Genomic DNA, 27,209 nt, shown 5'->3' with positions numbered 1-27,209 from the left:
CTGATATAAATTCTTATTATATTATGGACAAGGTGTGACCATAAATCCGAGTCCAATATGTGAAAATAAAACACACACCCCAGGGAAGATGACTACAAGGGTGTATGTGTGTAGGGGATATGTTTGATTGGCAACTCGCTAACTATTTATTGTCTATTTGCTGATTACACATCAATTATTCACTTCTGATTCATGAATTATTGGCGGCTTCTGTGGTCAGGTATCGAGCGGACATCTGACGCAATTTTTGACGAAATCACAGAACTTGCATTTCCACTTGTCCGAATTTTCTACAACATCAGAAGAACGCTTGCCATCCCAGTAGTCCAACAAAATATTAATAGTATATAATGTAGAATGGTAAAAATATGGGATGTGATTTCTAGAAAATTCCACGCCTTGGTGTTCATAAACTATTTCCATTTCTTCCTTAATCTTTGGTAATCTAAGAAAAAGACTATTAACAGCTTTTCCTAAATTTTCTAAGTTTTTATATTTTAACAAATCAATAGCAGTAAATTCAAACATGGGATCACATTCATATATTTCAAATAGCTTTTTAAAATCAGCTTTTCCATTTCTTAAATATTGTAATAATAAACAATATGTTTGTACTTGTATAGCAGATGTTCTTTTCTGAGCTAAACTTGGTTCTTTTTTTTCTTTTCTAGTTTTTGTATCAGAAATTATTAAAAATTCTCTCCTGGATACGTTATCATATTCAATTCTTAATTCATCAATTATTCCTCTTAATACATAACCTCTGATAACACCAAAAACCCATACTTCTCTTGCCTTTTTATATTCAAATAACTGACCCAACAATGTTATTGTATTTAGTAGACGATATCCTAATGATTCTTCTCTCGTATTTACCTCTACGTCAATTATTAGATGATCTGCTTTTTCTAAAACTTCATGTCTTTCTATACCTAATCTCATTGCTTCTGTTTCTCTTCTTTTCCCTGTAGTTAATACTAATTCTAATTGTTGTTCACACCATAGTTGAGCAGATAAATCCGTTATGCTTAGTTTATTTTTTTTATTAAATTTTTCGTTTGGTGATTTAGATTCTTTATATAACTTTTCTGTTTCGTTAATTTGCTCTTCTTCTAATAAATCTTCTACGTCATTTATTAATTCTTCAAAGTCTGAAATGGGGGATACTACTCTATCATTTTGTTCGTTCCCAATTTCTCGTTCATTCAGAGTTTCACTTTTCTTTTCACTTTTTATATTTGCATTCTCTTCCTTTTTCCAGATTATATTGTATGTAGTGAGCATTGTTCCTGTACAAGCAGAGGTAACGTAGGAAAAAAAAAAAATGACAATGAAAGTAATATTGAAATGGGTTCACCGTGCACTCTACTTTTAGTCGATCCAGTAGATATTGCAGCCAAAATGCACCGTCTCAGCGAATATAAATCGAAATTCCCCAGAATTGTCTTTAACACAAAAATTATTCCAAATGATATATATGAAATGCTGATCAGTATTCCCACATAGACAAATGCGTCACGTTACCTGTTCATGTACCTAACACCTATAAATATCAGGCGTGTTTGTAGTTTTAGAAAGGGTACAAGTTTTAGCTCTGTTAGAAGCGTTAGACGTATTAAGAGTCAGTGAACTGAACCAAAAGGGTTAGAAAAGAGTGGCTTTGTCATTTCCTAGCTGCGTGTCTGTATTTGTGTGTGTGAGGGGCAACTACACGTAGGTATGAAAAATTTAAAGAGCTTGAAAAAAAGAGTAAAACTTAATTTCAAAAAAAAAAAAAAAAAAAAAAAAAAAAAAATAGTTAAAGCATATATATGTATACAAATTAAAAAATGCCCTCGTATACATACAAAGCCAAAAATGGACTTGTGACAAAACATAAAAATAGCATTCCTGTATTTTATGGAAACAAAAGATTTTACATATTCATGTTAAGCAAAGCATACGGAATATTTTTCAATTGTATATGACACTTTTGTACCCTCCACAAAAAAAAAAAAAAAGAGGTGTGTGATTTTAAGGAGGAAAAAAAAAAAAAAAAACCCTCGATCATGTTTTAATACACATATAAAATAAAATAACACAAACTAGTCAATAATAAAATAAAGAATACATATATATATTTTACCCCTAAGTAATAAGTCAATTGGATTAATAAGGAGAATCTGTTTTGTGCACTTGTATATTCATTAAAAGCGTAAGGGATTTGCACAGAAAAAGAAAATTTCCTGCCCTAAGAAATGTGTCATAACAGGGGATAAAAAAAAAAAAAAATAATAATAATAAATAAAATAAAATAAAAGACGCTCATAACAATTACGAAGGACACTTTAAATTTTTCTCATATGACACACGGTTTTATTACGAGGAGTATGTTATTAATGTTATTATAACTGTTGACTGGATTTCCTTTGTAAATTACCTGAATATTGTTTTTGAAAAAATGCAAAAAGACGACAAACTGTTTTTTTTTTTTTGCAAAATCATATATATATAATCCGCATGCACTTATATAAACATATACATGGATGAGTTTTACTCGAATGCAAATTATTCAGCATATTGCAACTACTTCCACAAAAGCATGAAGGGATGATGTATAATAATATATATGCAGCACGACATGTAGACATACGAAGGTTTACAAACAGTTGATACTCCTCCTTGACAAGAAAAATATCGCACATCACAGATTTTTGTACTTCCAAGCAAGGGTAATAATACACCATAATTATAGCTCTTATATTGATAGAAACTCAGAAAATGGTTAAAAAAAGCGCGTTGCAATATTAAGACACAACGGTTATGAAGATCTCACAACGTGTGGTAACAGGGGGAGAGATCTTCTAAAGGAATAATATTCGATTCGTTCATGCGTATATATATATATCTACATGAGTACATAAATGGATGTCCACATATTTTTGTAACCTCATGGGAAATGTGCTTCTTGTGTGCCTTACGCTTTAACTGTTCAGCATTGTGGCAAAAAAAAAAAAAAAAAAAAAAATTTATGTATAAAAATTTGACAAAAATGGTAACCCAATCTTTCATGATTTTTAAAAAAAATGCTTTGTAAATACCAAAAAAAAAAAAAAAATGGAAACGTGGAAAATTATAAAACATGTATATATATGTATATGTATGCTTTTTTTTTTTTTTTAAATTTCCTGCATCTCCATTTTGCACATGTGATGCTAGGTATATATTGATCTATATTCAATAAATATATATACACACAAATGTTCATAATTATTAAGTTAATTCAATGTGTAACTTCTCAATAGAGCTGTATAAATGACGGGAAGAAAATTGAGACAAAACAAAGCCGTGCAAATAGTGCACTCTATAAATGTTTAATCATATGTGGGATGGGAAAAAGTGTTAAAAAAAAAAAGGAGAAATAATCTTTTTCTGACCCCAAAAAAAATAAAACAAAACAATTATGTTGAGTTTGCAAAAAAAAAAAATAAAAAAGAAGAAGAAGAAGAAGAAGAAGTCACCACAGATTACATCACATTCTCGTGATGTCCAATTGGGGGTCCTTGAAAAATAAAATAAATAAATAATATGAAATTTAACTTTTTTTTTTGTGTGTGGTATTTTATCAGGTTTTGCCAATCTCGATTTAGTCACAACGCTCCTCTTTGAACTGGTCATTTCCCTTAAACATATACTTTCCATTTATGTGAACACAAAACTCTTTTAAGATATTCCTAAAATAAATATCTGGAATTGTTAGGGGGCACTGGATATTCATTTCGACAAGCTGAATAATTTCATTTTTTGAAAAGACCGAATTATGGTTTTTTTGGAAAATATTAATAACAGCGTTTCTACATTTATTAAATTCACTCTGATTATCTATTCGTAGGAACCACATATTATTAATGTGAAGTGCAATGTTCTTTAGGGCTTGTACAAATACAGGTAAATCTACATTTGTATTTTTACTTTCTTTTTTTATTTTATTATATATATCATCAAATGACATACAATTATTATACAACAAATCTGTAATGTTCTTTTCTAATGTTCTTATATCTAATTTATAATCATTAATGATAATTTTACTACTTTTATACGTTTGAATAATTTTTGCAATTTTTACCATTTTTTTTTTCCATTTTTCGTTGTTTAAAAGACACAACTTTGTGTTATTATTTACAAATTCTTCATCCATTTTGTGTTTAAAAAAATATCCTGTATATTTGTATTCACACAACGGAGCAAACATTTCTGTGAGTGTGTTATTGGGTAGGTTTGTTGCCTTTTCAAAGTTTTCCATCAGTATGGATGTAGAAGAGTTGATTTTTTTTGAATCTGCCCCTTCTTCGTCTCTAGTTCTGATAAAGTTGTTATTATTATCACTATCACTGTGATTATCATTTTCCCTTTTATTCCTTGCGTCATCGGAACCCTTCTTTCCAACTCTCAATTCATACAAGTGCTTTAATAAAATAGGTTCAACTTGTTTAAATATAATAACAAGCAATAAATCCCGAACACGTATTTTGTAATCTACATGGGAAAAATTTTCTAAATTTTTTTTTTTTTCATCCTCGCTTTTTTTTTCTTTTCCTTTTAAAAATTTATATAAATATTTAGATTTTATTATCCATAACCCTAATACATTAACACAATATTTTTGAATAGTGTTTAACAAAATTTCATAATCAATATTTTTTTTTATAATTTTCTGAATTTCATTAAACCTCTGAACATTTTTCAACCTCATTATGGTTAATATTTGTTCATCTAAATTTAGTGAAAAGAAATAAAGCATATTCAGATTTGTACATACATCATCGTCATTTTTGTGTAAATTGTTACTATTCTTATTTCCATCTTTTGATTTACGATCTTTTACATTTCCATCTGATGGCAGATGACTACTGTTGTCTTCTTTTGCTTTCTTGCACAAATGATTTAGGTACAAATATCCATCGTTGTTGAACTGTATTTCGAGGGATTTTTCATTTGGCTTTTCTCCACGGCTGTTCATATTCGTTTTTGTGTCCTCAGAATTACTCATGAGGTCGAAATTATTATAGCTTCCTGTGTAAATCTCCATACCTGTGTTACCACTTGCGTCATTCCTGCAATTGAGAATGTCATTCTTGATACTGAGATTGGTGAAGAGTTCTAACATTTCGTGAGCTTCAAAAGAATCAGGTTCATAAATATTTACAATGCTTGTCCAAGTATGGTCTACATTATTAGGTGGTGGGTTCGCGTCACTTGCATGTTTCTTGCTTTCACTTGCCTCTACATTCTCGTTTAAATTATTTCCTTGAATCAATTCATCGGGTTTATTTTTTTCTTCCTCATTTACATCCAATTTCAAGTTATCATGATATGGTTTAAATTGATATATATGCTTTAATGGGATCATATATATTTCTTTTTTTTTTTTAATTTCATTGTATTGAAATACACCAACACAATTGCTTATATATTCACACGAAACACTAGTACTGATTAATCTACTTATGTTCTTATCATTTTCCACGTCCTTATAAACAGAATTGGACTCATGAGTTTCTTCTTTCATATATTCATGCAACTTATATTCAAATACGTATGTTTCTTCATTAGTATTGCCTTTATTTTTTATTTGTTTTAATTTATTGTAATTTTTACATGTATAAATTTTTTGAATATTATTAGTGTAATTATAGGGTCTATACTTTGGTCTCAGTGGGTACTGGATCAGGTACGTGTTTATATTGTTTAGGTTATTTTCATTAATGTTGTTCAGATAAATGTCAATTTCTTCTTCAATTTCATTGTCATCATCCGAATTCGAAGTCAATGAATTGTCCTCAGACTCTTCTTCATATTTGTAGTTGCTTAATTCTTTTAGGTCTTCGTTCATTTTTCTTTTTTTTCTTTAAAAGTTGGTAGCTCTTGTGGTGTCACACAAGTTGTGTATACATGTATCGGCATATAGATATATGCCCATGTAATGGAGGTATGTTCTGTGGGTACAATATGCTGAAGTGAGTATTACCCCTTCCTCCTATGTTTCCATGCAGGAGATACATCAATCCAAAAAATGAAAATTGTGATGTGACGTAAGTTGTTCTGTGTGTTGTAATGTAAAAAGGTACGTTCATATATATATATATATATATATATGCTTTTATGGGAATAAGATATACTGCACGAATGTGATTCACCAAAAAAAAAAAAAAAAAAAAAAACCTTTCGGAATAGAAGTTAGATATTATTCTACAATGAAATCTGTCGAATTCATGTTTAGTCATTTAAATAAAAATAATATATTGAGAGATGGGGTGGGCCATTAGAACATGCCCCTTTTAGCAACTGCAAAAAAAAAAAAAAAAAAAAAATATGCTATAAAAAGGAAATTTCCCTCTTTTAGGATTATGCTGTCCTTTGAAGAATTTTTTGAGTTTCTTCTTTAAATGCTGAATTCTTCTATTTGGGTTCGGTTTTATTTTATTATCTTACATTTTATTTATATAATTATATATATATATTTATTCATATTTATGCATATTTATGTTGTATCTTTTTAATGAACTTTTTTGCACCTTTTTGGGAACCATTTTTATAGTTTCATCCATTGTGTCCCTTGCCTGTGATGCAAGTAACTTTTCACCACAACTGCCTTTTTTCTTTTTTTAAAATTATACGTATTATGAATAATTTACCTGGGGAGAAAATGTTTCATGTTACTAGTATTTTAAAAAAAAAAAAAAAGAAAAAAGGCGAAAAAAGGAAAAAATGTAAGCAAAAAAACTACGTAAGTGTTTTTGTAAAAGGTGTCACATAATATAACATAAGCACATTTTACAATTGTTTCTCGGTACCTATCTTATGTGAGGAAAAAAAAAATTACCTAGGTTGGGGGATAGGAAATTTTAAAATGGTGAAATTGTAAGCAGTGAATAAGCAAATTTTGTGAGCATAAATGTTAGGCTTGCATAATGTTTCTTTTTTCTTTTTTCTTTTTTTCTTTTTCTTTTTTTTTACGTGTTCCATTGTTACATCGTGGATATGATCAACATCTTGCGCAAGTGTGGCATATCCATTTTTCAGTAAAAGTTGTCTCACAAAAATAGGAAGCAAGAGTATTATGAAAAAGTCTCTCTGGAAAAAAATAATTTTTTTGATATAATTTTTATACCACTTGTTTAAAAAAAAAAAAAAAATTGTGTATCACATGCTTGTGTGCGAAAAATAACGTAAGGCCCATACACCTTAACATACGATAGTTCATACCGTCCAATTAGGATATAAAACAGAACAAGTTAAAGAAAGGACACTGAAATGGAGACTTAAAAAAAGGACAATCTTATGTATTCTTATATATATATTTTTTTATATTTCACGTTTTCATGTTTTCACGTTTATTTATTTTATTCTTTTAAATGGGAAAAATGCATTTTAATTAAGACAAATGCACTGATCTGAACTAAGGGGCCCAATTTTTTCTCAAATTTTAAACTATAAATTGGTTTCCACAATTTATATGTTTACTATGTGTCTCTATTATGTTTCTATATGTTTATATATGCATGTACATATATATATGTACATGTACACATAAATAATTATAAGCCCTTTTCTCTACAAAAAGCACACGCGTATTTTCATACGTGTAACATTCCTTAATCAGTTATTTTCATAATTTCTATATTATCACAAATCCCAGAACTGCAAAATGGACAGAAAATCGTTTGCAAATGAAAAAAATGAGCAAAATCATTCACAATTCCCAAACAATTTAGGAAGCCCAATGAATATTAACAACTCCTTAAATTTGAATAATAATTTATCATTTGATAAAAATGATCTGACCATTTATTTTAGCAGTTTTCTTAATAAAACAAACCACCCATATGTATGTTTTGCCCATGTTTTTTTTAAGTCCCTTTCCCTATCAATGTAATAAATTTGAACTTTATGTACATGCAAATTGGTCATGATATGGACATGAATGATATTTTAATGAACTTGAATTAAACACTGCATTTGTATGTTTTTATCAAGGATTATATGTACCTGTGGAAGACCCATAAACAGATAAAATATACAATGCACATATACATTGAAAAGACATCCTATGCATATTTAATAATATCCAATTTGTATCACTTGTTTAATGTATATTATGAGATGAATTATGTCTTACATTTATAGTTTAAAGAAAAAAAAAAAAAAAATTTCTTTTTTTTTTTTTTTTCTTTTTTTTTTCCCTTCTCCTATTTTTTATCCCTTTTGCAGATACTTCATAGGACCCTTCCTATTTAGAAATGAAAAATCGCATGAACATGATTTTATTATCACATTTGCAATTACCTTATTTTTAGTTTCATTGGATTTTTATTTAGTTAAAAATATAACTGGAAGGTGAGCAAAATATTCTCAATGGGGTTATGTTTCAGAATGGAGACAACCATTTACTCACCACACTGTGCTTTCCATGGTTTTTCACAAGTATGCATATAAGTATTTTCCTACCCCCTCGCCTTTTCCATTCCTTTTTTTTTTTTTTTTTTTTTTTTTTAAGATTCCTTGTGAAGATGATATGGTGGATCGATTCAAACGAAGATTACTCCAGCAAAATAATTTTCAGATCATCCGAAGAAAACTTGCTAAATAGTACAGATAAAAATATTTTTTGGTATACACTATATGCAAATTTTTTGATATGGTTAATACAGACAATACAGATGTTAATATCATTTCAATTTTGTTGGCTTTTGTTATGTCTTCTTTGTTTATTTTTGTCTTTTTACAACATATATAATTTTTGGAAATGTTCCAAAGAGCAGCATAAAATTGTTGGTAGTCTTTTAAGCAATGTAAATATAAATTATCTCTATAATAAGATATTTAGTGGCTAGAGTGCTTCCTCTTTTCATTTTTTCAAAGTTGTGTAGAAGTTGTGACAAAGTTGCGTTAAGGTAGTTCACAATTTGATGAAGAGTTGTCTACTCGTGCTTGTATGCCCCTTGAGAATACCACAGTCGATTCATTACTTATGCATGAACAGCTGACCATTATTGACAAATATAGGCCATTCGTAGGCATGTGAAAAAATAATAAGGGTCTACTCGTAGGAGGAGAAACTACATAGGTGATACATAAGGACTTACAGTGCATGTCCTTTTGGCCAACTTTTCAGACCAAGCGTTCCTTTTTTTGTTTTTGTAAGTTGAAGCACTCAAGAGGAATGAACACAACCACAGCGCACAGATATAAATCTCACCCATGTCAAACACATCATATATATATGTATGTGTATGTATATAACATATGCACGGGTATCCGATTTAAAGTGTACTCAAATAGTGTGATGCCCAATAAATGAACTTCCCTGCGAAGGTAACATCGTAGCTTACTTTATTATTTTTTTAGAAAAATTAAAGTGAAAAGAACGTAGAAAGAAAATTTGAACTTCCTTTTTAAAATAGGAGAATTTAAAATGTTCATGTAATGCTTAGGTAAATAACTCTCACTTCCCTAGCCTTCTTACAAAATGTAGCCATATCAGTTCATATATATATTAGAGAAAAGGAAAAAAAAAAAAAAAAATATACATATATATATATATATATATATATAATAAAATAAGGTTCATTCCATTAAAAAAATGAAACTCAGTACGTAAATTTTTCCCTTGGTTGCGTTCTTCACATTTTTGTGTATTCTGAGCGATATGCTATTTTTGTTTGGTTTAATTCTTTTTTTTTATCTCGGCTTTCATACCATTAGATGTACAAAAGGTGATTGCTTATTATTGATTACTGATTGGATTACTGATTGGATTACTGATTGGATTACTGATTGGATTACAGATTGAATTACTGATTGATGCGATCATTTTTTTTTTTTCTTTTTTAAACACCTGGGTGTGAAGCTATTTATTTTTAATCATATTTTTATAGTAAAAAGTGTGATGTGTGAAAAATGAGCTTCTTTGCTTATTTGTATTTCAGCGTGAATGATCCATTTATGTATGACATTTTACACAAAAAAAAAGGAAAAAAAAAAAAAATCTCTTACAAACACAACTTCATTTTCGCATACCGTAAAATAAATAAATGCTTATCTTGGTAACTATAAATCTCAGCACAAATTCCCATCATAGCACTTTTTTTTTCTTTTCTCTTTTGAATAATCTATTTCGTTGTCATTATATTGTATATTTGTATAGCAATATATGCAACACAACATTTTATAGTATATGGGTTGTAATAGCTATTTACATTTAAATGATGTATATGGCGGAAAAAAAAAAAAAAAAAAAAAAAAAAAAAAAAGCACATCAATGAGAAATCATTAATAAGTAATAAATAATCATTAATAATTAATCATAAATAATTAATCAGTAATAATTATTCATCTTTTGTACTTTATCCAGTAAAAGCCGAGAAAAAAAAAAAAAAAAAAAAAAAAATTTTATGATATTTTCCACTGGGATACTCATTGTGAGATCCGTAGGTACATAACCCTAACGCTACATAAATGCTGAATAATTGCAAATTACAAATGAGGCTTTATTCTCACTTCCAAAGAGTAATATGCATATATATACAATATATTTATTTATCTACATAATTTTTCTGGCGTTAATTTATAAATATAATGCAGCTCCGTACTCTCCAAATTTTCAAAATTGCTCCTTTTTTTTATATATTTTTTTATTTTATGCATTTTTAATCTTCTTCCATTTTTTGAGAGCGAGTAAAATAAGCCAAAAGAGGGGAAATGTGTTCAACATCATAAATTGACATTTTTAACCTATGTTTTTTTTTTTTTTTGGTTTTGTTATCTAAAAAAAAAAAAAAAAAAAAAAACAGCCTTGTATAATAGCTGAACCAAGTGAGTAAATCCATAATATATCATACAAAAAAATGTCATAAGAAAAATCATGACTCTATGTATTATATACACCTACAATTTGCACATGTAGTACAAAAAGAATACATAAAATATATAAGGAGAATATAATATGCTAGTCACGCAGATGCAAGGAAATATAAAGAAAAAATTAAAAAAAAAGTTAAAACGAATGTTAAAAAGTAACAAAAAAGTTAAAGCTATACTGAAAAAAATGTGGTATTGTGTTTAACCGGAAGTGTTAAAAACACAGACCCGTTTGAATGTACGAATTTGCCATAGGGAAAAAAGATTATATCTACAAGTTTTCCTTAATATTAGCACATAAGTGCATACTGATACGTGCTTACGTAAAACTACCAAAGGAAAATTTGCAAACCATAATTTGAAATATATATAACTTGAAAAGTAGAACTTTAAAACTAGAACTTGAAGGAAGAGTAACTTTCAAAAACGGTAGAAAAAAAATAAGCATAACAAAAATATACACGAAAACACAGCTGCTATCGTCCCCTCTGAACTATGCATTTGAATGATTACCACGTCTAAGTGAATAAAAGTTCATTAAGAAAAAAAAAAAAAAAATCCATAAAGATACTCATTAAAAGTATTCACTAAAGTATTCCCAATTTCCACCAAAGGAATTTACAAAATGAATGTACAAGGAGAAACCCCCAATGTAGAAAAGAAGGATGAAAAAAATAATGACAGCGCGAAAGAAGAGAACCTGAAGGAAGATTTATTTGTCAAGAAGGTCGAATCAACTGTGAAGGATACATCAGTGGAAGAAAAAAAAGAAAACTCGAAAGAAGAAAAGAAAACCGAATCGATGGACAAAAAAAATGTAGAAACGATGGAAAAAAAAAATGTAGAAACGATGGAAAAAAAAAATGCAGAAACGACGGAAAAAAAAAATGTAGAAACGACGGAAAAAAAAAATGTAGAAACGAAAGCCGAATCGATGGAAGATAAGGGAGGTGATGATGTCATGAACATGCTTCTAACGTATTTGCAAAAAAATAAAGATGATCCCAAAATCATGCAAACTGTGCTAAGCATGATGAATGGACAAGGAAAGGAAGATGTAGGACTCGGTCAGATTCAGCAAGTCGCAAACATGATGAAGGGATCTGCAGGTGGAGACAAAGGCACGTCTGCACAAGGAACAACTGCAACGGATGAGAAGAAGAAAGGTAGAGAAGAAGATGAAGAAGAAGGAGAAAAAAATAAAAATGATAATAAAGCGAAGGAAGAGAGGGAAAAGGAAAACAAAATACGAAATATTTTTAGTAGGAAAAGTGAAAAAAGCAATTTTTCCAATTTTAGCTTATCATCCGAAATGAAGAGCACAGAAAATAGCGAAAAGAAAAATTCATCCACCATAACTAACCATTTTGGAGATACGAAAAAAAACATTTTTAGTGGGTTTAGTGAAAAGGAAAAAAGTAACAGCGGCAGTAGCAATGGGAAGTTTGGATTTATGGGGTTTGGAGGATTTGGTGGATTTGGAAAAGGAAAGATGAACGGAGATAATAAGACCAATGCAGGGGAGATGGGGAATATAGATGAGAGTTCATCATCCATAGGAAAAGTAACGAATAGTAATACAAACAATACACAGACAGAAAGTGCTGAGAATAATAAAGATGATGGTGCAAAGAAAAAACATGCGGAGTTGGTAGATGATAATGATGATTACATAATTGAAAATGCAGACACAAAAGAACCATTGGAAGAAGAAGCAATATCATTAATCGAGAATATGGACATATTAAATAACGATAAAAAGAAAGAAAAAAAGTTAAATAACTTTGATTTTAGTAAAGCAATAAACAGTAGTAGTAATACCACCGAAACAGTAGATTTCAAATTATATCATTCGAAAAATACATGGGAAGAATTAAACATAGATAATGATTTAATACAAATCCTTACATACTTAAAATTTTTTGGGCCATCAAAAATTCAAGCATTTGCTCTTCCAATTATACTAAGCAGTAATAAAAATTTAATAGCACAAGCACAAAATGGTTCAGGAAAAACCCTAACTTTTGTTATTGCAATGTTATCAAAAATTAATAGAAGTGTAGGATCGTTACAAGCTATGTGTATATGTCCAACAAGAGAATTATCTCAACAGAATTATGAAGTTGTTGGAAAATTTACAAAATATTTAACTGTGAAAGTATTTTTAGCTGTACCATTATGTGAAAAATATAATAAGTCTAATGGGTTTCAAATATATGTAGGAACACCAGGAAAAACTTTAGACTTTTTAAAAAGAAGATTTATCGATACAAATGATATAAAGATATTTGTTTTAGATGAAGCTGATGATTTAATTGATATCAAGAACAATATGTCTTCACAAGTTGAAAGTATAAAAAGATTTTTACCTAAGAAATGTCAAATCCTTTTATTTTCTGCTACTTACAACAATGAAGTACGATTATTTGCTGATCAGTTTGCTCCAAATGCTACTAAAATAAGTGTCAAACAGGAAGATTTAACATTAAAGTGTGTTAAGCAATATTATTTAATTACAGAAAATGAAGAGCAGAAATATTATTATTTGTCTGAACTGTATTGTTCAATGACAATATCTCAGTGTGTTATTTTTGTAAATTCCAAAAAATCTGCTTATAATTTATATCAATTTATGACAAACAATAATCACAATGTAACTCTAATTTGTGCTGATAGTGTTATAAGTCGATTTACAAAAAATCAAGTTCAAAGAGCAAATGTTTTAGGTATGGATCCCAAAACGAGGGATACTTTAATGTCCGATTTTAAGAACGGGATTTCAAAAGTTTTAATTTGCACTGATTTGCTATCAAGAGGTATAGATGTACCCACCATCAGTCTTGTAATCAATTTTGATTTACCTTATTCTTATCAAGGAAGAATAGAAGAAAGTGCTGTAAATAATTTTTCAAACAGAAAAGTTAATATGGAAACGTACATTCATCGTATTGGACGTACGGGTAGATTTGGTACCAAAGGGATGGCAATAAATTTCATAAGTAAAAATCAAATGATTCATATTAAACAAATTGAAAAATTTTACAAATGTGTTATATCCGACTTGGAATTTGATTCTGAGCTTATGATAACATCACTCTCCAAGATCAACAGCTGATTTTATGTTTTCTCCTTTCTGTCAATGTAAAAACTATGATTTTATATCATCCAACAAAATAGAGCTGCCAGTACTCGAATAGAGTAAATTGCGCTCTCGCATGTGTGTTGAAACAGTCCTTTTTGAGTGTAAAAATGGGTCTCAAAGAAGATGGAGATGAGGAGAAAGCGATAGAGAAAGTGATAAAGAAAGTGATAGAGAAAGTGATAAAGAAAGTGATAGAGAAAGTGATAAAGAAAGTGATAGAGAAAGTGATAGAGAAAGAATAAAAAAAAAAAAAAAAAAAAAAAAAAAAAAAAAAAAAAAAAACCAAACTCCCCCCTCTTCCACCTCAAAGGAGAAGATTTAAAAAAAAATCAATACAATCCAACCCACACTACCATTTTAGATCATATGTGTGTACATGGATATTTTGTTTTTCCCCATTTATCACTCCAACGTTTTGTCTAAAAGTAAATTTTGTTATTTTTTGGAATATTTCAAATAACCCAATTAGTACATACAATTTAAAATTTTATTATTATTTTTTTTTTTTTTTTTCGAGCCCCCTTCTACACCTTTTATTTGTTCCCCTTTTCAAATCTGTTATCTTAAAATGTGTCCATTATTTATACAAGTGGCTTTTTTTTTTTTCTGCTCTTCCTATTTTTTTTCTTCCTATTTTTCTCTGCTGTTGAATGTGTATTCAAACAGTTATACCTTTTTCCTTCTTATGCGCAAATCCATCATCATATCATATATAATGCACAGCTTCGTTTCAGCAAAGTGTTGTGCTTATAGAACTTTTATCCCAACAATGGGAAAAGTCATTTCAAGAGGCAAAATAAAAATTTTGCTAACACATCCAAAGTGTACCATTCCCATTACGTATAAATATATAAATATAAATATATATATATGTACATACATATAGGTAAATAAATTGGCTATGAAGTATACTTTTTTTTTTTTTTTTTTTCTGAGAAATAAGATGAATTCAGAATCTGCATGGGTTAACTCTACGCATCTCCTGAGGTTATCATGTAGAGTTTACTAATCCAAGATGAAAAAATTAAAACATATATATATATATATGTTATTTAGTTCAAATTGAGATTCACTATGTGCAGGTTCAAAATCCTTTGCCAGTAGTAATGGTTGCCTACATTTGCAGTAAGTGTAAAAGTGACACGAAATTATATACTCGATCCTATAGGAGAGGTCTTACACTTTATTATATGTGAGACTATGTAAATATGTTCCAATTTTTCGTGTGCTATATCTAACCAATACGTACCCTCGCACATTTTTAGTGCCCCTTTTCTTACGATATGTCAGATGACACTATTCTCCATTTTTAAAGAGAGCTAATTTTTATAGAAATATATAAAAAATGGAAAAAAAATAGAAATTGAAGTGTGTCAATTGTAAGGAGTATGTTTATATTCAAACATGTATGTAAATTGTTCATAAACTGACGTGGCAATCTTCAAAATTTTTCACGAGCATGAAGAGGCACAAAAAAAAAAGAAAAAAAAAAAAAAAAAAATGCTCAGTTTAAACTTTATATATAGTCATGAAAGGAGCACATTATTTAGAATGGTACGATTTCCATATGAAACATTTTAAGAGTTAAAACTTTTTTGTGAATTGCACCTCTTGCTAAAAATGATAGGTTGGAATGTTAAGAGAGGGTTACAACACAATACTTCAACAGCGGCCGAGACGTAGGAAGAAAAAAAAAAAAATACATACATACAAACATACGTACAAACATACATACAAACATACGTACAAACATACATACAAACATACATACAAACATACGTACAAACATACGTACAAACATACATACAAACATACATACAAACATACATACAAACATACATACAAACATACATACAAACATACGTACAAACATACATAAGTAGTAAAATAAGAAGATACAAATGTAGATACTTTGAACACCTCGCGTTCCACAAAGAAAATCCACCAAATGGTTCAAGACTGAAGTGTATGACGATTCAGCATAGAAACAGATGAAACTCGTGTTCTTTACTCACGCAAATATTTTAACGCCCTGCCATATAAAGTACCCTTTTAAATAAATGCCAAAAAAAAAAAATAAAATAAAATAAAATAATAAAAAGTAGAACAATAGCTGGATATTTCCTACCCCTTCAGAGAGACACCCACATCATAAATGTTTTCAGTTATTCTTAAAAACGCTTTTCAAAAAACGAGGTATAAAATAACTTCCCATTTGAATAGTCTAAATTTAAAGGTGACTCATATTAGCAGCCAAAACTGTAACAATTTGAATATCGAGAAAGACTATTTTTACATTAACCCGTTAAGAAAATTAACATGTATTGGATGTGGGGAATTTTTACAAACTACAAATGAAAAGAAAAGTGGTTACATTCCTTTTAATGTGTATGAAAAATATAGCAATGGCAGAATCAAGTTTTATACAAAGGTCAAGGGAGAAGAAGTAAGTTCAGTACCAGATGGAGTAAAGGTTGATGTAAATAATTTCCCAAATTTTCGCATTAAAACGAAAATTGTTTTATGTAAAAGGTGCTACAGATTACAGCATTATAAAACGTCCGATACACAATGTGAAGTGGACACCAACAGAATTGAAAATATTTTCAAGTGCAGGAAACAGTTACAGGAGGAGGTAAAGCATTGTAAAATCTCTAAAGTGAATCAAGGAGAAAAAAAAAAAAACACGTTGAATATGAACACTAGCAATACCAAACACTCAAACGGAAGTTTTGACGAAAAGGAAAATTTTGACCAAAACCGAGATCTTCAATATGATACAAACGATCATCTAATTTGTCATAAAAAAAATAACCCTTTCGTTAAAAGAAAGCTAAATAAATATTTTGGACAACTCACGAAAAACAGAATACATAAAGAAGGGGAAGATGAGTACATGGATGAAACGGAAAAAATGACACGGGATGTGGAAAAAAATGCTAAATGTGAAGAGAATGAGAATAGCACAAGTACGCAAGAAAATAATGACGCAAAAGAAGATTGCATGAAAAAAGAAGAAGAGAGAGTAAAAAAAAATATTCTGATTAACGAAATAGAGAAGAAAGAAGGAAAAATGGGTGAGACCATAGATGCAATGCCATGCAAAGAGAGATATTATCAGGACCCGTCATACAACATTGACCAAAGGAGCGTGAACATTTACGAAAAGAAAGATATACTAAAAAAACGAAATGATATGAAAAAATTAGATGTAGAAAAAATGCAAGTAAGCACAGCAAAATATGTACAAGGGGACAGAAATCATATAATGAACAATTTAATAAAAAAAATGAAAAGAAAATCGCTAGTATTGTACCTAATCGATATAACAAATATAGAAAATACAATACTTCCAGAATTGTACATAGGATGTAAAAATAAAGATATTAATATCATATGGCTAGTAAATAAAGTTGACTGTTTACCTAAATCAACGAATCTAGAAATAGTAAAGATTTGGTTTCGTAATTTAGTAAGACAAATAAAAAATGCTCATATAAATGATTTAATATTTATATCAGCATTAAAATTTTATAATTATAATATGTTAGAAGAAAGAATGAAGTATTATGTTGATTTAGAAAAAGGGACAGATATATACATTGTTGGTTGTGTAAATGTAGGAAAATCATCCTTTGTTAATTCTTTTTTAAAATATATAAATTATAAGCATATAGGAGACATATATAATAAGAGAAAAAAAGGAGGAGTTACTACATCTAATATTCCATATACTACTTTAAATTATAACATATTTCAATTAAAAAAAAATATTAAAATTATCGATACAGTTGGGATACCAACAAAATATCAGTATTCTTCTATACTTTATAAAGATATTGATTTAAATAGTATTTGTATAAACAAAAGAATTCAACCATTTACATACAAATTAAAAGAAGATTCATCTATTATATTAGGTAGTTTATGTTATATAAACTTAATATATGGAGATTTTTCTCTTTTAACATTTTATATCTCTAATAAGGTTACTATTCATATGTGTAAAAGTGAAAAGGTTGAAGAATTCTTAAATAAAAAAAAATGCTCTTTTTTATACCCACCACATATTAAAACAGATTTTGATTTGTTAAAACCATTTGTAAAACATACTGTTAAAATGTATGGAAAAGATTTTGAAAGTGTCGATGATATTGTTATATCTGATTTATGTTGGTTTTCTCTAACTGGAAGAGGTGTAAAGATACTCGAAATATATGCTCCTAAAAATATTAAAATTTATAGACGACCATCAATGATTAATGATGCAATTAAGCATACCCAAGTGGACGTATTCAAATATAAATCTTATAGAGGAAGAACTGCTAAAGTTTTACGAAAAAAAAAGAAACTCATTGAGCAGCTAGATCGGATAAATCCAAGTAGACGACAAGAAATGAAAAATATTACCTTACAGAGTGAAAACGAACAACTACACAATTTGCACATGTTTAACGACTCATGTTTGGACTCCACTACTTCACCCACATCTACCACAAGCACTACATCGGCTTCTCTCATTGAAGATAAAAAAGATCTGGAAAGCATTATCCATTACTTGTGACTTCCGGTTTAGGTTTCCTATGAAAACCGTTTACTCTTTTTGCAAGCCTCTATTTTGGAGCTCTGCTATTTTGTTCCTTCCCTGCTTTGCTATTTTGTTCCTTCCCTGTTTTGCTATTTTGTTCCTTCCCTGCTTTGCTATTTTGTTCCTTCCCTGCTTTGCTATTTTGTTCCTCTACTGCTTTTCTGATTTGCTCCTTCCCTGCTTTGCTATTTTGTTCCTCTACTGCTTTTCTGATTTGCCCTTTGCACCCACTATCGGAACGTAAAGCCATTTTACACGACAACAATTGACCTCTTTTTCCAAAACTTACTTCCACTCCTAAGTGTATCATATCCCTCATATTTGTAAAACAGGGGAAAAGCATCATATAAACACAATGGATTCAACAAAAGGTCATTTGGTCAGTTCGCTACTCTGGGTGGGAGTGGTATGCCTCAATGGGAACCTTTCGTTTGCACTTGCTGTTCCCACAGAACCCGTTAAAATGAGTAACTTTTTCCAAATTATACATATTTTGAAGGAACGTTTTTTTTTTTTTTTTCTCTTTTTGTGCATGGGTTGACGGGGGATATGGTAGATGGATTGGATGCTCCTTAACGTTTCTTTTACTACGACTTGTGGGGTTTTTCCATTTTGTTCATAAAAACTGGCACTTGCAATTTTATCACTTTTATCGTATGAGTCACTGCAGGAGTCACTGCAGCATGTCCACTCTGACACTCACACATACAGAGACGTTTTCACATGTTTCACATTCTACTCACCCTTGAAGTTATCCTGGAGGTATAAGTCCAAATCACTCTTGTATATCTGATCTGGAAGAGTAAATAAGATGAGAATGTTATTCTTGTCTACAGAAACAAAGTTATTAATTTTGAAGGGGTTGAATTTGAAAAGCTTAATGTACTTGCAACCATAGGTGAAAACACAGTGATGCTTATTCTTGTTAACATCAAACAAGTTGATAATCCCTTTATTATTTAAAGAACCGATATAATTAAAACCTTCAATGTTACACCAAAAAAGTGAATGAATAAAAGTATCTGAATTGAAAAAATCTTCATTATAATAATTATTATATGAATGATCATAAAAATAGTTTACATTTGTTGTGTTACTATACTCCCCATTTTGTAAAGATGTTTGGTAAGGTTCAAAATAAGATTCATTAATGCTATAGTTATTATACGAATTATCATGCATTATTTTATATGGCAAATTATTATTAATAAACCTTAAATCAAAAATGAATATATTATTTAGCGAACTCATACATATCAAGTTATTATCATCGTTATTGTACTTATCAATATCTGAAATTTCATATTTTGTTATTTTCTTATGAACCGAGTGTATATCTACATTACCGTTCATGTATATACTACCTCCCTGACTTCTATAACTTATCCTATTCATGTTTTTCATACATTTTTTTCTAGAATTTATGCTGCTTACACTATTTTTACCACTTTCTGAACTTCCATTACTGCTGCAAATGCTGTTATTAATACTAGTAATCCCTTTTGTCCAATTTTTCTGAAAAGGAAAACATTCATTCGTTCCAACTGAGTCTTCAGTGCAAATACCACGATGAACATTTTTATTTTTCATTCTAATATCAAAAAGGGAAAAATAACCACTGTATGTAGAACCTATAATTAATGAGTCATACAACCACCTCACATTGCTATACAATTCATTTGTCTTAATGGAGATGTAAGGATTCATTTTAGATACATTAACATGATCATTTCCATATCTGTTATCACTAGAACTTGTAGTGTTACCGTTAATATCATATATGAATATGTTTTTATCATCTCCATTGCTCAGCAGGTAATTATTTCTAAAAAAAAGTCCCTTTCCTGTTTTGTTATGACCCATCAGTTCTAGTAACAATTCCCCATCACATATTTTTCTGTCATGTATTTTTTTTTTATAATTTTCTAACGACACCTTTTTACCATCATCATCATTATCATCATCATCATCCATATTTTGTTGGTACACATTTTTGTTATCACTTACTTCCAAGTTGTTCCTAAAACGATTTTCCATTATTTCACCATCTTCATCCACACGTTCGATATGGCAATGATCTTGTCTTTCCTCACATTCATCCTGTTTGTTACTACCATTACTCTTGCGATTCCGACTCACAGTGTTATTACGACTTCTGTTGCTGTTACGACTTCTGTTGCTGTTACGACTTCTGTTGCTGTTGGGACTTCCACTGCTGCTGGGACTTCCGCTACTGTTGGGACTTCCACGGCTGTTGACACTTCCATTTCTCTTGACACTTCCATTTCTCTTGACACTTCCATTTCTCTTGACACTTCCATTTCTCTTGATACTTCCATTTCCATTACGGCTGACACTGGTGTTACCACTTCCATAGCTGTTGCAACTACTATAGCTGTTACGACTCGCATTGTTGTTACGATTGCTACTGTTGTTACGATTGCTACTGTTACGATTGCTGCTGTTACGATTACTGCTATTGTTACGATTGCTGCTGTTACGATTGCTGCTGTTACGATTGCTACTGTTACGATTGCTACTGTTACGATTACTGCTGTTACGATTACTGCTATTGTTACGGCTACCACTTGTGTTGTTTCTTGTGGCCCCGCTGCTAACATCGAGGGTGATGCAATTTTTGTAGGATTCATTTTGAACTGGCCCCGAGTGATCCTCTTCTTTGTTGAGTCTGTTATTCAATAGCTCGTCATCTTCCATTGTGTTAATTCGATGAATTGTTTTGCTAATATTATATAAATATATATTTCCCCTTATAGACTTATTTGCTATAATAACATTGCCATGAGTAGTACATGGATAATTTGTGTGAATTTCGTTGTTCATGTCTCTATCACAATAGAGGATATTCGAATTTGTCGTATAATATGGAAGATTTAAACAATTGTATCTTTTTATAATTGGAATATTTTTGTATTTTTGTTTGTAATATTTCTTAAAAGAATCATCAATGATATTATCCTTAAGAGATGAAGAATAGAAGAATTCATTTTCATCTACCTTATTCATTTCATCTTTTGTTATTACTCGTAATATGCTCATTTTATAATTTTCTCTCTTATTTGAATTGTGAAAAAGAACTATCCCTTCATTTAAGTATTGATAATTTTCTCTTTTTTTACAGTTCATATTTAGTATATCAATATTACTTACATTGCTACATACATTTGTTATTAAAATATCAGAATATAAATCTATCATATTTTTCCACCACAAACTTAGTAAGATATCTTTCTTTTTATAATGTTCATATGCCAGACTTTGCTTCGTAAAAAATGGACCCTTCCCACAAAAATTATTGTGTTCATCTTCTCCTTCTACTTTCTTGTAGCATCCATTTATCAAATCTCCATTTTCCTCACAACAGGTTCTTCTCATTCGATTTACAATCTTATTATGCACATTGTTCATAACCCTCGAATCCTCTACGTTTTCTTCTCTCATCATATACTTGGATGAACACGATAGCGAAGAGTCGCTAAAATAGTTTGAAGCTTCATCTAATTTGTTTTCATTTTTATACATTTCGTTCTTCTTGCACCTCAATTGGTATTTATTTCTTTCCATTGAATTTATGCCCCCCCCCGGAGGGCACTCCTGGGATTGACTTCCCCTCCTCTGCCTCATCCTTCCACACTATTGACGGATGTTGGGTCTGTTGGCAGCTATTGGGTCTGTTGGCAGCTATTGGGACTATTTGACTATTTTGGATTAGTTAACTCTATATCTTGATCTATTTTTGGTAGCCCCCTTTTGCGGCCCCTTTAGGCCCCTTTTTGCAAACTCTAGTTGGGCTTATATTTTAACCCTGAAAAACATCTTAAAATCTTTTTTGTTTTTGATAGTATATATGAAACGATTTTTCTTTTCTATTCCTTTCTATTCTTTTTTATTCTTTTCTATTCTTTACTTCTCTCTTCTCTTTTCTTTTTTCTTTCTTTTTTTTTTTTTTTTTTCATATTTGAAAACGCAAAAATCGATTGAGTTCGTTTTCTCCTTTTCGTTTTGGGTTAATCCTCCGTCATGATATATTTCTGGATAATTTCCATTCGCCACTTTTTAAAGGCATCGAAATTTTATCACCCCCTAATGCTGCTACTTCTGCTGCTACTACTGCTGCTACTTCTGCTGCTACTTCTGCTACCACTATTATTATTTTATTTTTTATGAGGCAAATTTTAACTTAAGAATTGGAGGTAATCTGTTTCGTATGGACTATAGTGGGAAAGCAAGTCCACACCGGATATACAAAAATTCTAAAATGTGTTAGGGCTTTATATAATTTTGAAAATTCCAAACAAAATGAACAAAATGAAGAAAGTGGTATAAATAACTACTGCATGAGCGTAGAAACAAAGATGGGACTTTCTTCATTACCCTATTAGGGACAGAAATACCAGAAGCTACGAATATATAACAAATTTGTATTGTAGAATTTTACACCAAAAAAAAAAAAAAAAAAAAAAAGAAAGATATGCATATATTTTGTTACATATGGAAATGTTGAATACATATATTTTCCACATATAAAAACTGTTAATTTTTTTTTTCTTTTTTGTGTTACCGTGTTAGGGAGGGTTATAATGATAAAAAAAAAAGGGAGAAAAAATGAAAAATTAAAAACAAAATATGTTCTTCTACTTTTGATGAACCTTATTATTTTTTTTTTTTTTTTTTCCTCAACTATAAACAGCGTTATGGAGATATAGCCAAAATGTGGGAAAAAAAAAAAAAAAAAAAAAAATTAAAGTTTATATGTTAACTATGAGTAATGATAAAAATATACTGAAGTAATGGCAACGATTATGACGAAAATTGGGACATCTATTTTGGGATGCAATAAAATAGAGAGCAGATATTTGCAGAACAAAATTTCCATAGGAATGTGGAAATGAAAAATGAGCTTTTATAAGGGTTTATATTCTAAAAAATAAACAAATAAATAAATAAAAATAAAATAATAATAAAAATAATCGGGCCAGTTATCCAGAAAGCGATCGAATGAACAAACAAGTAAACTAATCTTGAAAAATGCAAATTGGGTAATTTTATATAACTTCCAGATTTGCTAGAGGAGCGAACAAAGGTAGTGAAACTTATTTTATGCATAGAGAATATTGCACATGCACAGAATCAAAAAAACATTTTTTGCAGAAAGACGATTAAGAAACGTTTTTCTCCCCAACTTCCCATGAACAAGCAGAAAAAAAAAAAAAAAAAAGAAAAGAAAGTTCAAGTACTAAACATAAATGTGAAAAAAGAAGAAAGAAAAAAAAAAAAAATCACAACAGTTAATGTGTGATATGGCAAGCATTGTGTACGCACTTACACATAACTCGAAAAAGGGGTGGAGCAAAAAATAAATACAAACCTTGTATATTTTTCCACTTTTTTTTTTTTTTTTTCATTTCGTGAATTTTTACAGAAAGGGGAAATTAACAAAAAAAGGGATAATATGTCTTCTTATCACACTTTGCTAAAACGTGCATAGTTCTGCGTCCCAGCTTTTCGACGGAAAAAAATAAAAAATAACAAAATAAAACGAAACTAAATGAAGGTAAACGAAACTAAATGAAGGTAAACGAAACTAAATGAAGGTAAACGAAACTAAATGAAGATAAACGAAGGTAAACGAAGGTAAACGAAGCTATATGAAGGTAAACGAAGCAAAAAAGAGAAAAATAAAAATAGCATACTATGTACCAACACAGCTAACTTCCGTTAAGAAGCATAACTGTGCCGTAAGAAAGTAAAATTACAAGCCTAACGAAAGAGCAACTGCAATTAAGTACACATTTTTGTATACTTCGAAGTATATACGGAATTTTATTTAATCAGGTCAGTAAAAAAAAAAAAAAAAAAAAAAAAAAAAAAAAAAAAAATTAAAAAAAAAAAAAAAAAAAAAAAAAAAAAAAAAAAAAAAAAAAAACTTGAATAAACGTTTTTTCACACTGTTTAAAAATTTAAGTGAAAATATAAATGTAGAAACTTGTAAAAGTTAAATCAAGACGAAAGGATAAAACATGATAAAGGAATGTCTAATGTGGGGAAAGGAAGAGGAGTTATAGAACGAATTGGATTTTATCATTTAAAAAAAAAAAAATGATTCCATTTTTCAAAATTGGAATTGTTTTAATAAGACAAGTAAGCAAGCCCATATCAGGTTATATAAAAAAAAAAGCTATAGAAAATAAAAAATTTAAAAGTATATGTATATATTGTGGCAAGAAATATTACTTCTTTGAACAATATATACAGAAAAAATTTTACAATTCAAATGCAACAAATGTTAACTACAGCTCATATATAAGTGAAAACAAATCAGTTAATGTAGGAAGTGAAATACTTGGAGAAACCATTATCTTCTTAGTAGCAGCATTAATTATTATAGCTGAATACAAAAGGAATAGCTTAAAAGAAGCCAAAAAAGAAATGATACTAAACCATAAATTAGAAACGTTAAAACTACAAGTCATGGAATTACAAAAAGAAAATGATGAAATTATGAAAATAGTTTTACCAAATAAAAAAAATGTTAGAGATAGTAGAACATTCGATGTTAATCATTCAAATTTTTTTAAAGATATTTACAACCGAATTTTCACCAAATCTAATGATAATACAACATATGAAGATGATGGGGGGGAATAAGGACAAAATGGAAGAGTGATAAAAAGATCTATGATGGATTGTAGAACAGATGTACTTTTCATTCCAGAATTATGCTCTGCCTAATGAATTCGTGTTTTATAGGGAAAGCTATTAGTTTGTGTGACGCAGTGTGGGGATAGTAGATGTGCTTCTTTCTTTCATTCATTCTTTCGTTCTTTCTTTTTTTTTTGTTAAATGTGAACCGGGGTAAACATATATTTCTTACGTCTGGATTATGTGTTCTTGGAGTGAATATACCCTTTGCCTCAAAGATGCATATTCTAAGCACCGCAGTTTTTTTTTTTTTTTTTTTTTTTTTTTTTTTTTGGTCTATGTGTGTGTAACCCTGATGTTACTGATGAAACGTTTATATTTAGCATTTCTCTTTTTGCATTTTTCCCTTTTTTAAAAAAATTGCAACTAAAAGACATTTACATTTCAGTTGAATAATGTAAAAAAATATGTAAAGTTGTTGAAAAATGAATATCCTTAAGTAATCAAAAAGGTTTTTCGGATGGCCATAACGATGAAGGCTCAAAAAGGTATAGCCTTCCAAAATGAGCGAAAGAGTTTTAGCTAACCGATAGGATAAAAACTCGACAATGTTTGAGCTTAGGAGTGTGGAGTATATATGTAGCATCGGTTTAAAGAGACGCAAAATATGCATTTACAGAAAAAAAAAAAAATTAAAAAAGTTGAACAAAATAAAAGATATTAAAAAAGCTGATCAAAATAAAAGATATTAAAAAAGTTGAACAAAATAAAAGATATTAAAAAAGCTGATCAAAATAAAAGAAATTAAAAACGTTGAAAAAATACAAAACGTTAAATTTCAAATTGCATGAAAAACTAAATTCAAATCACAAATGTAATGGTGGTATGCGCAAGGAGTAATAGATTTACCAAAACCTGCACGCAGTTGTCACACCAAAATATAGCTTGCATGTAACGTATATACGAAAAAGAACTGTGCGAATTATGACCCAAATTGATTTACCCTAGGTGATAAATGTAGGAAAAAGGAAAAAAAAAAAAAAAAAAAAGGAAGTAAAACCCATCCTATCGTCTCGATTGATTTTTGTCTAAATTTTTTATATTAGTACACATATTCACACAATAAATTGAGTTTTTTTTTTTTTTTTTTTTTTCCCCCCCGCTGTGAATGAAAAAAATAAAAAAAAAGCTTTGCACATTCATATGCGTTGTATATGTTTTGCTGTTCCTCTCAACACCCAATTTGTCATACATGCTTTGTTATCTTCCTTTTCATTCATTTAAAGTAGCACTTGGCGTCTTTACTTCTTCTTACTAGTTCGATATTTAATTTGTGGAACGGCCGATAGTTTGATTGCTTCATTGGTTTTATTGGTAGCTTTGATGCAATTTGCCACAAAGGATGAGAGTTTTGTAAAATCTTCAAAATCGTGCTTGTAAAAATATCCATAGTAATTATCTACGCCTGCTTCGTTATGATTGAAAAGGCAAAGAACATGAATGTCTCTTTTTTTTGAATAGGATGTAAATACCTCATCACTTAATTTAAGTAAAAATTTTCTATTATCAAGAATCATGGGGCTTACATCAAAATATTTATTATTAACAAAAATATCGTTAATGTAATTATATTTGTTACTTCTATTAGTCATGTGAATTCCGCTTATAAATAAAATACATTTTTTATTTTTATTTAAACATTTGGTTTGAAATTGGGGAAATTTTGTAAAAAATGGAACACTAAATACTAATGCCTCTTGTACAAATGATACAAATTTTTTTTTATTATTTAACATATTAAGTGTAATTGGTTTCGGTTTTCTTCCATAACATACAACAAATGCTTTCGTTTTGGGGTCCATATTAAAACGTTCATATACATTTTGATTACTTGGTAACAAGCTTTTGCAATTA

At 29.5% G+C, this 27,209-nt stretch overlaps 8 protein-coding genes across 8 annotated transcripts in view; 4 read left to right on the top strand and 4 right to left on the bottom strand.

Annotated features, from left to right (window-relative positions):
- Window positions 1-216: 216 nt before the first annotated feature.
- PGO_124970 (exonuclease V, mitochondrial) lies at window positions 217-1,284 on the bottom strand (the record flags this gene model as incomplete). The annotated part of the gene is made up of 1 exon (XM_028689287.1): window positions 217-1,284. One exon carries the CDS (start codon window positions 1,282-1,284, stop codon window positions 217-219), a length of 1,068 nt encoding a protein of 355 aa, XP_028545088.1.
- Window positions 1,285-3,625: 2,341 nt separating this feature from the next.
- PGO_124960 (hypothetical protein, conserved) lies at window positions 3,626-5,875 on the bottom strand (the record flags this gene model as incomplete). Its single annotated transcript, XM_028689286.1, has 1 exon — window positions 3,626-5,875. The coding sequence occupies one exon, from the start codon at window positions 5,873-5,875 to the stop codon at window positions 3,626-3,628; it is 2,250 nt and encodes a 749-aa protein (XP_028545087.1).
- Window positions 5,876-7,690: 1,815 nt separating this feature from the next.
- PGO_124950 (hypothetical protein, conserved) lies at window positions 7,691-8,876 on the top strand (the record flags this gene model as incomplete). Its single annotated transcript, XM_028689285.1, has 3 exons — window positions 7,691-7,914; window positions 8,254-8,379; window positions 8,540-8,876. The coding sequence occupies 3 exons, from the start codon at window positions 7,691-7,693 to the stop codon at window positions 8,874-8,876; spliced, it is 687 nt and encodes a 228-aa protein (XP_028545086.1).
- A 2,651-nt stretch (window positions 8,877-11,527) lies between these two features.
- On the top strand, window positions 11,528-14,017 carry PGO_124940 (ATP-dependent RNA helicase DBP5; the record flags this gene model as incomplete). The annotated part of the gene is made up of 1 exon (XM_028689284.1): window positions 11,528-14,017. The coding sequence occupies one exon, from the start codon at window positions 11,528-11,530 to the stop codon at window positions 14,015-14,017; it is 2,490 nt and encodes an 829-aa protein (XP_028545085.1).
- A 2,182-nt stretch (window positions 14,018-16,199) lies between these two features.
- Window positions 16,200-18,608, top strand: PGO_124930 (GTP-binding protein; the record flags this gene model as incomplete). The annotated part of the gene is made up of 1 exon (XM_028689283.1): window positions 16,200-18,608. One exon carries the CDS (start codon window positions 16,200-16,202, stop codon window positions 18,606-18,608), a length of 2,409 nt encoding a protein of 802 aa, XP_028545084.1.
- A 759-nt stretch (window positions 18,609-19,367) lies between these two features.
- Window positions 19,368-22,277, bottom strand: PGO_124920 (hypothetical protein, conserved; the record flags this gene model as incomplete). The annotated part of the gene is made up of 1 exon (XM_028689282.1): window positions 19,368-22,277. The coding sequence occupies one exon, from the start codon at window positions 22,275-22,277 to the stop codon at window positions 19,368-19,370; it is 2,910 nt and encodes a 969-aa protein (XP_028545083.1).
- A 2,475-nt stretch (window positions 22,278-24,752) lies between these two features.
- Window positions 24,753-25,301, top strand: PGO_124910 (OPA3-like protein; the record flags this gene model as incomplete). The annotated part of the gene is made up of 1 exon (XM_028689281.1): window positions 24,753-25,301. One exon carries the CDS (start codon window positions 24,753-24,755, stop codon window positions 25,299-25,301), a length of 549 nt encoding a protein of 182 aa, XP_028545082.1.
- Window positions 25,302-26,596: 1,295 nt separating this feature from the next.
- The window catches only part of PGO_124900 (hypothetical protein, conserved), a gene marked incomplete at both ends in the record, with an annotated part of 1,020 nt that continues 407 nt past the window's right edge, over window positions 26,597-27,209 (bottom strand). The window contains one exon of the mRNA XM_028689280.1: window positions 26,597-27,209. This exon is cut by the window's right edge and continues 407 nt beyond it. Coding sequence (XP_028545081.1) covers window positions 26,597-27,209 — 613 coding nt within the window.

The sequence above is a fragment of the Plasmodium gonderi genome, assembly GCF_002157705.1.
Source record: "Plasmodium gonderi DNA, contig: Chr12, whole genome shotgun sequence".
In the NCBI taxonomy this organism is placed as follows: domain Eukaryota; phylum Apicomplexa; class Aconoidasida; order Haemosporida; family Plasmodiidae; genus Plasmodium; species Plasmodium gonderi.
The sequence above is the reverse complement of the archived record's forward strand: the minus strand, read 5'-3'. Positions and strand labels throughout refer to the sequence as shown.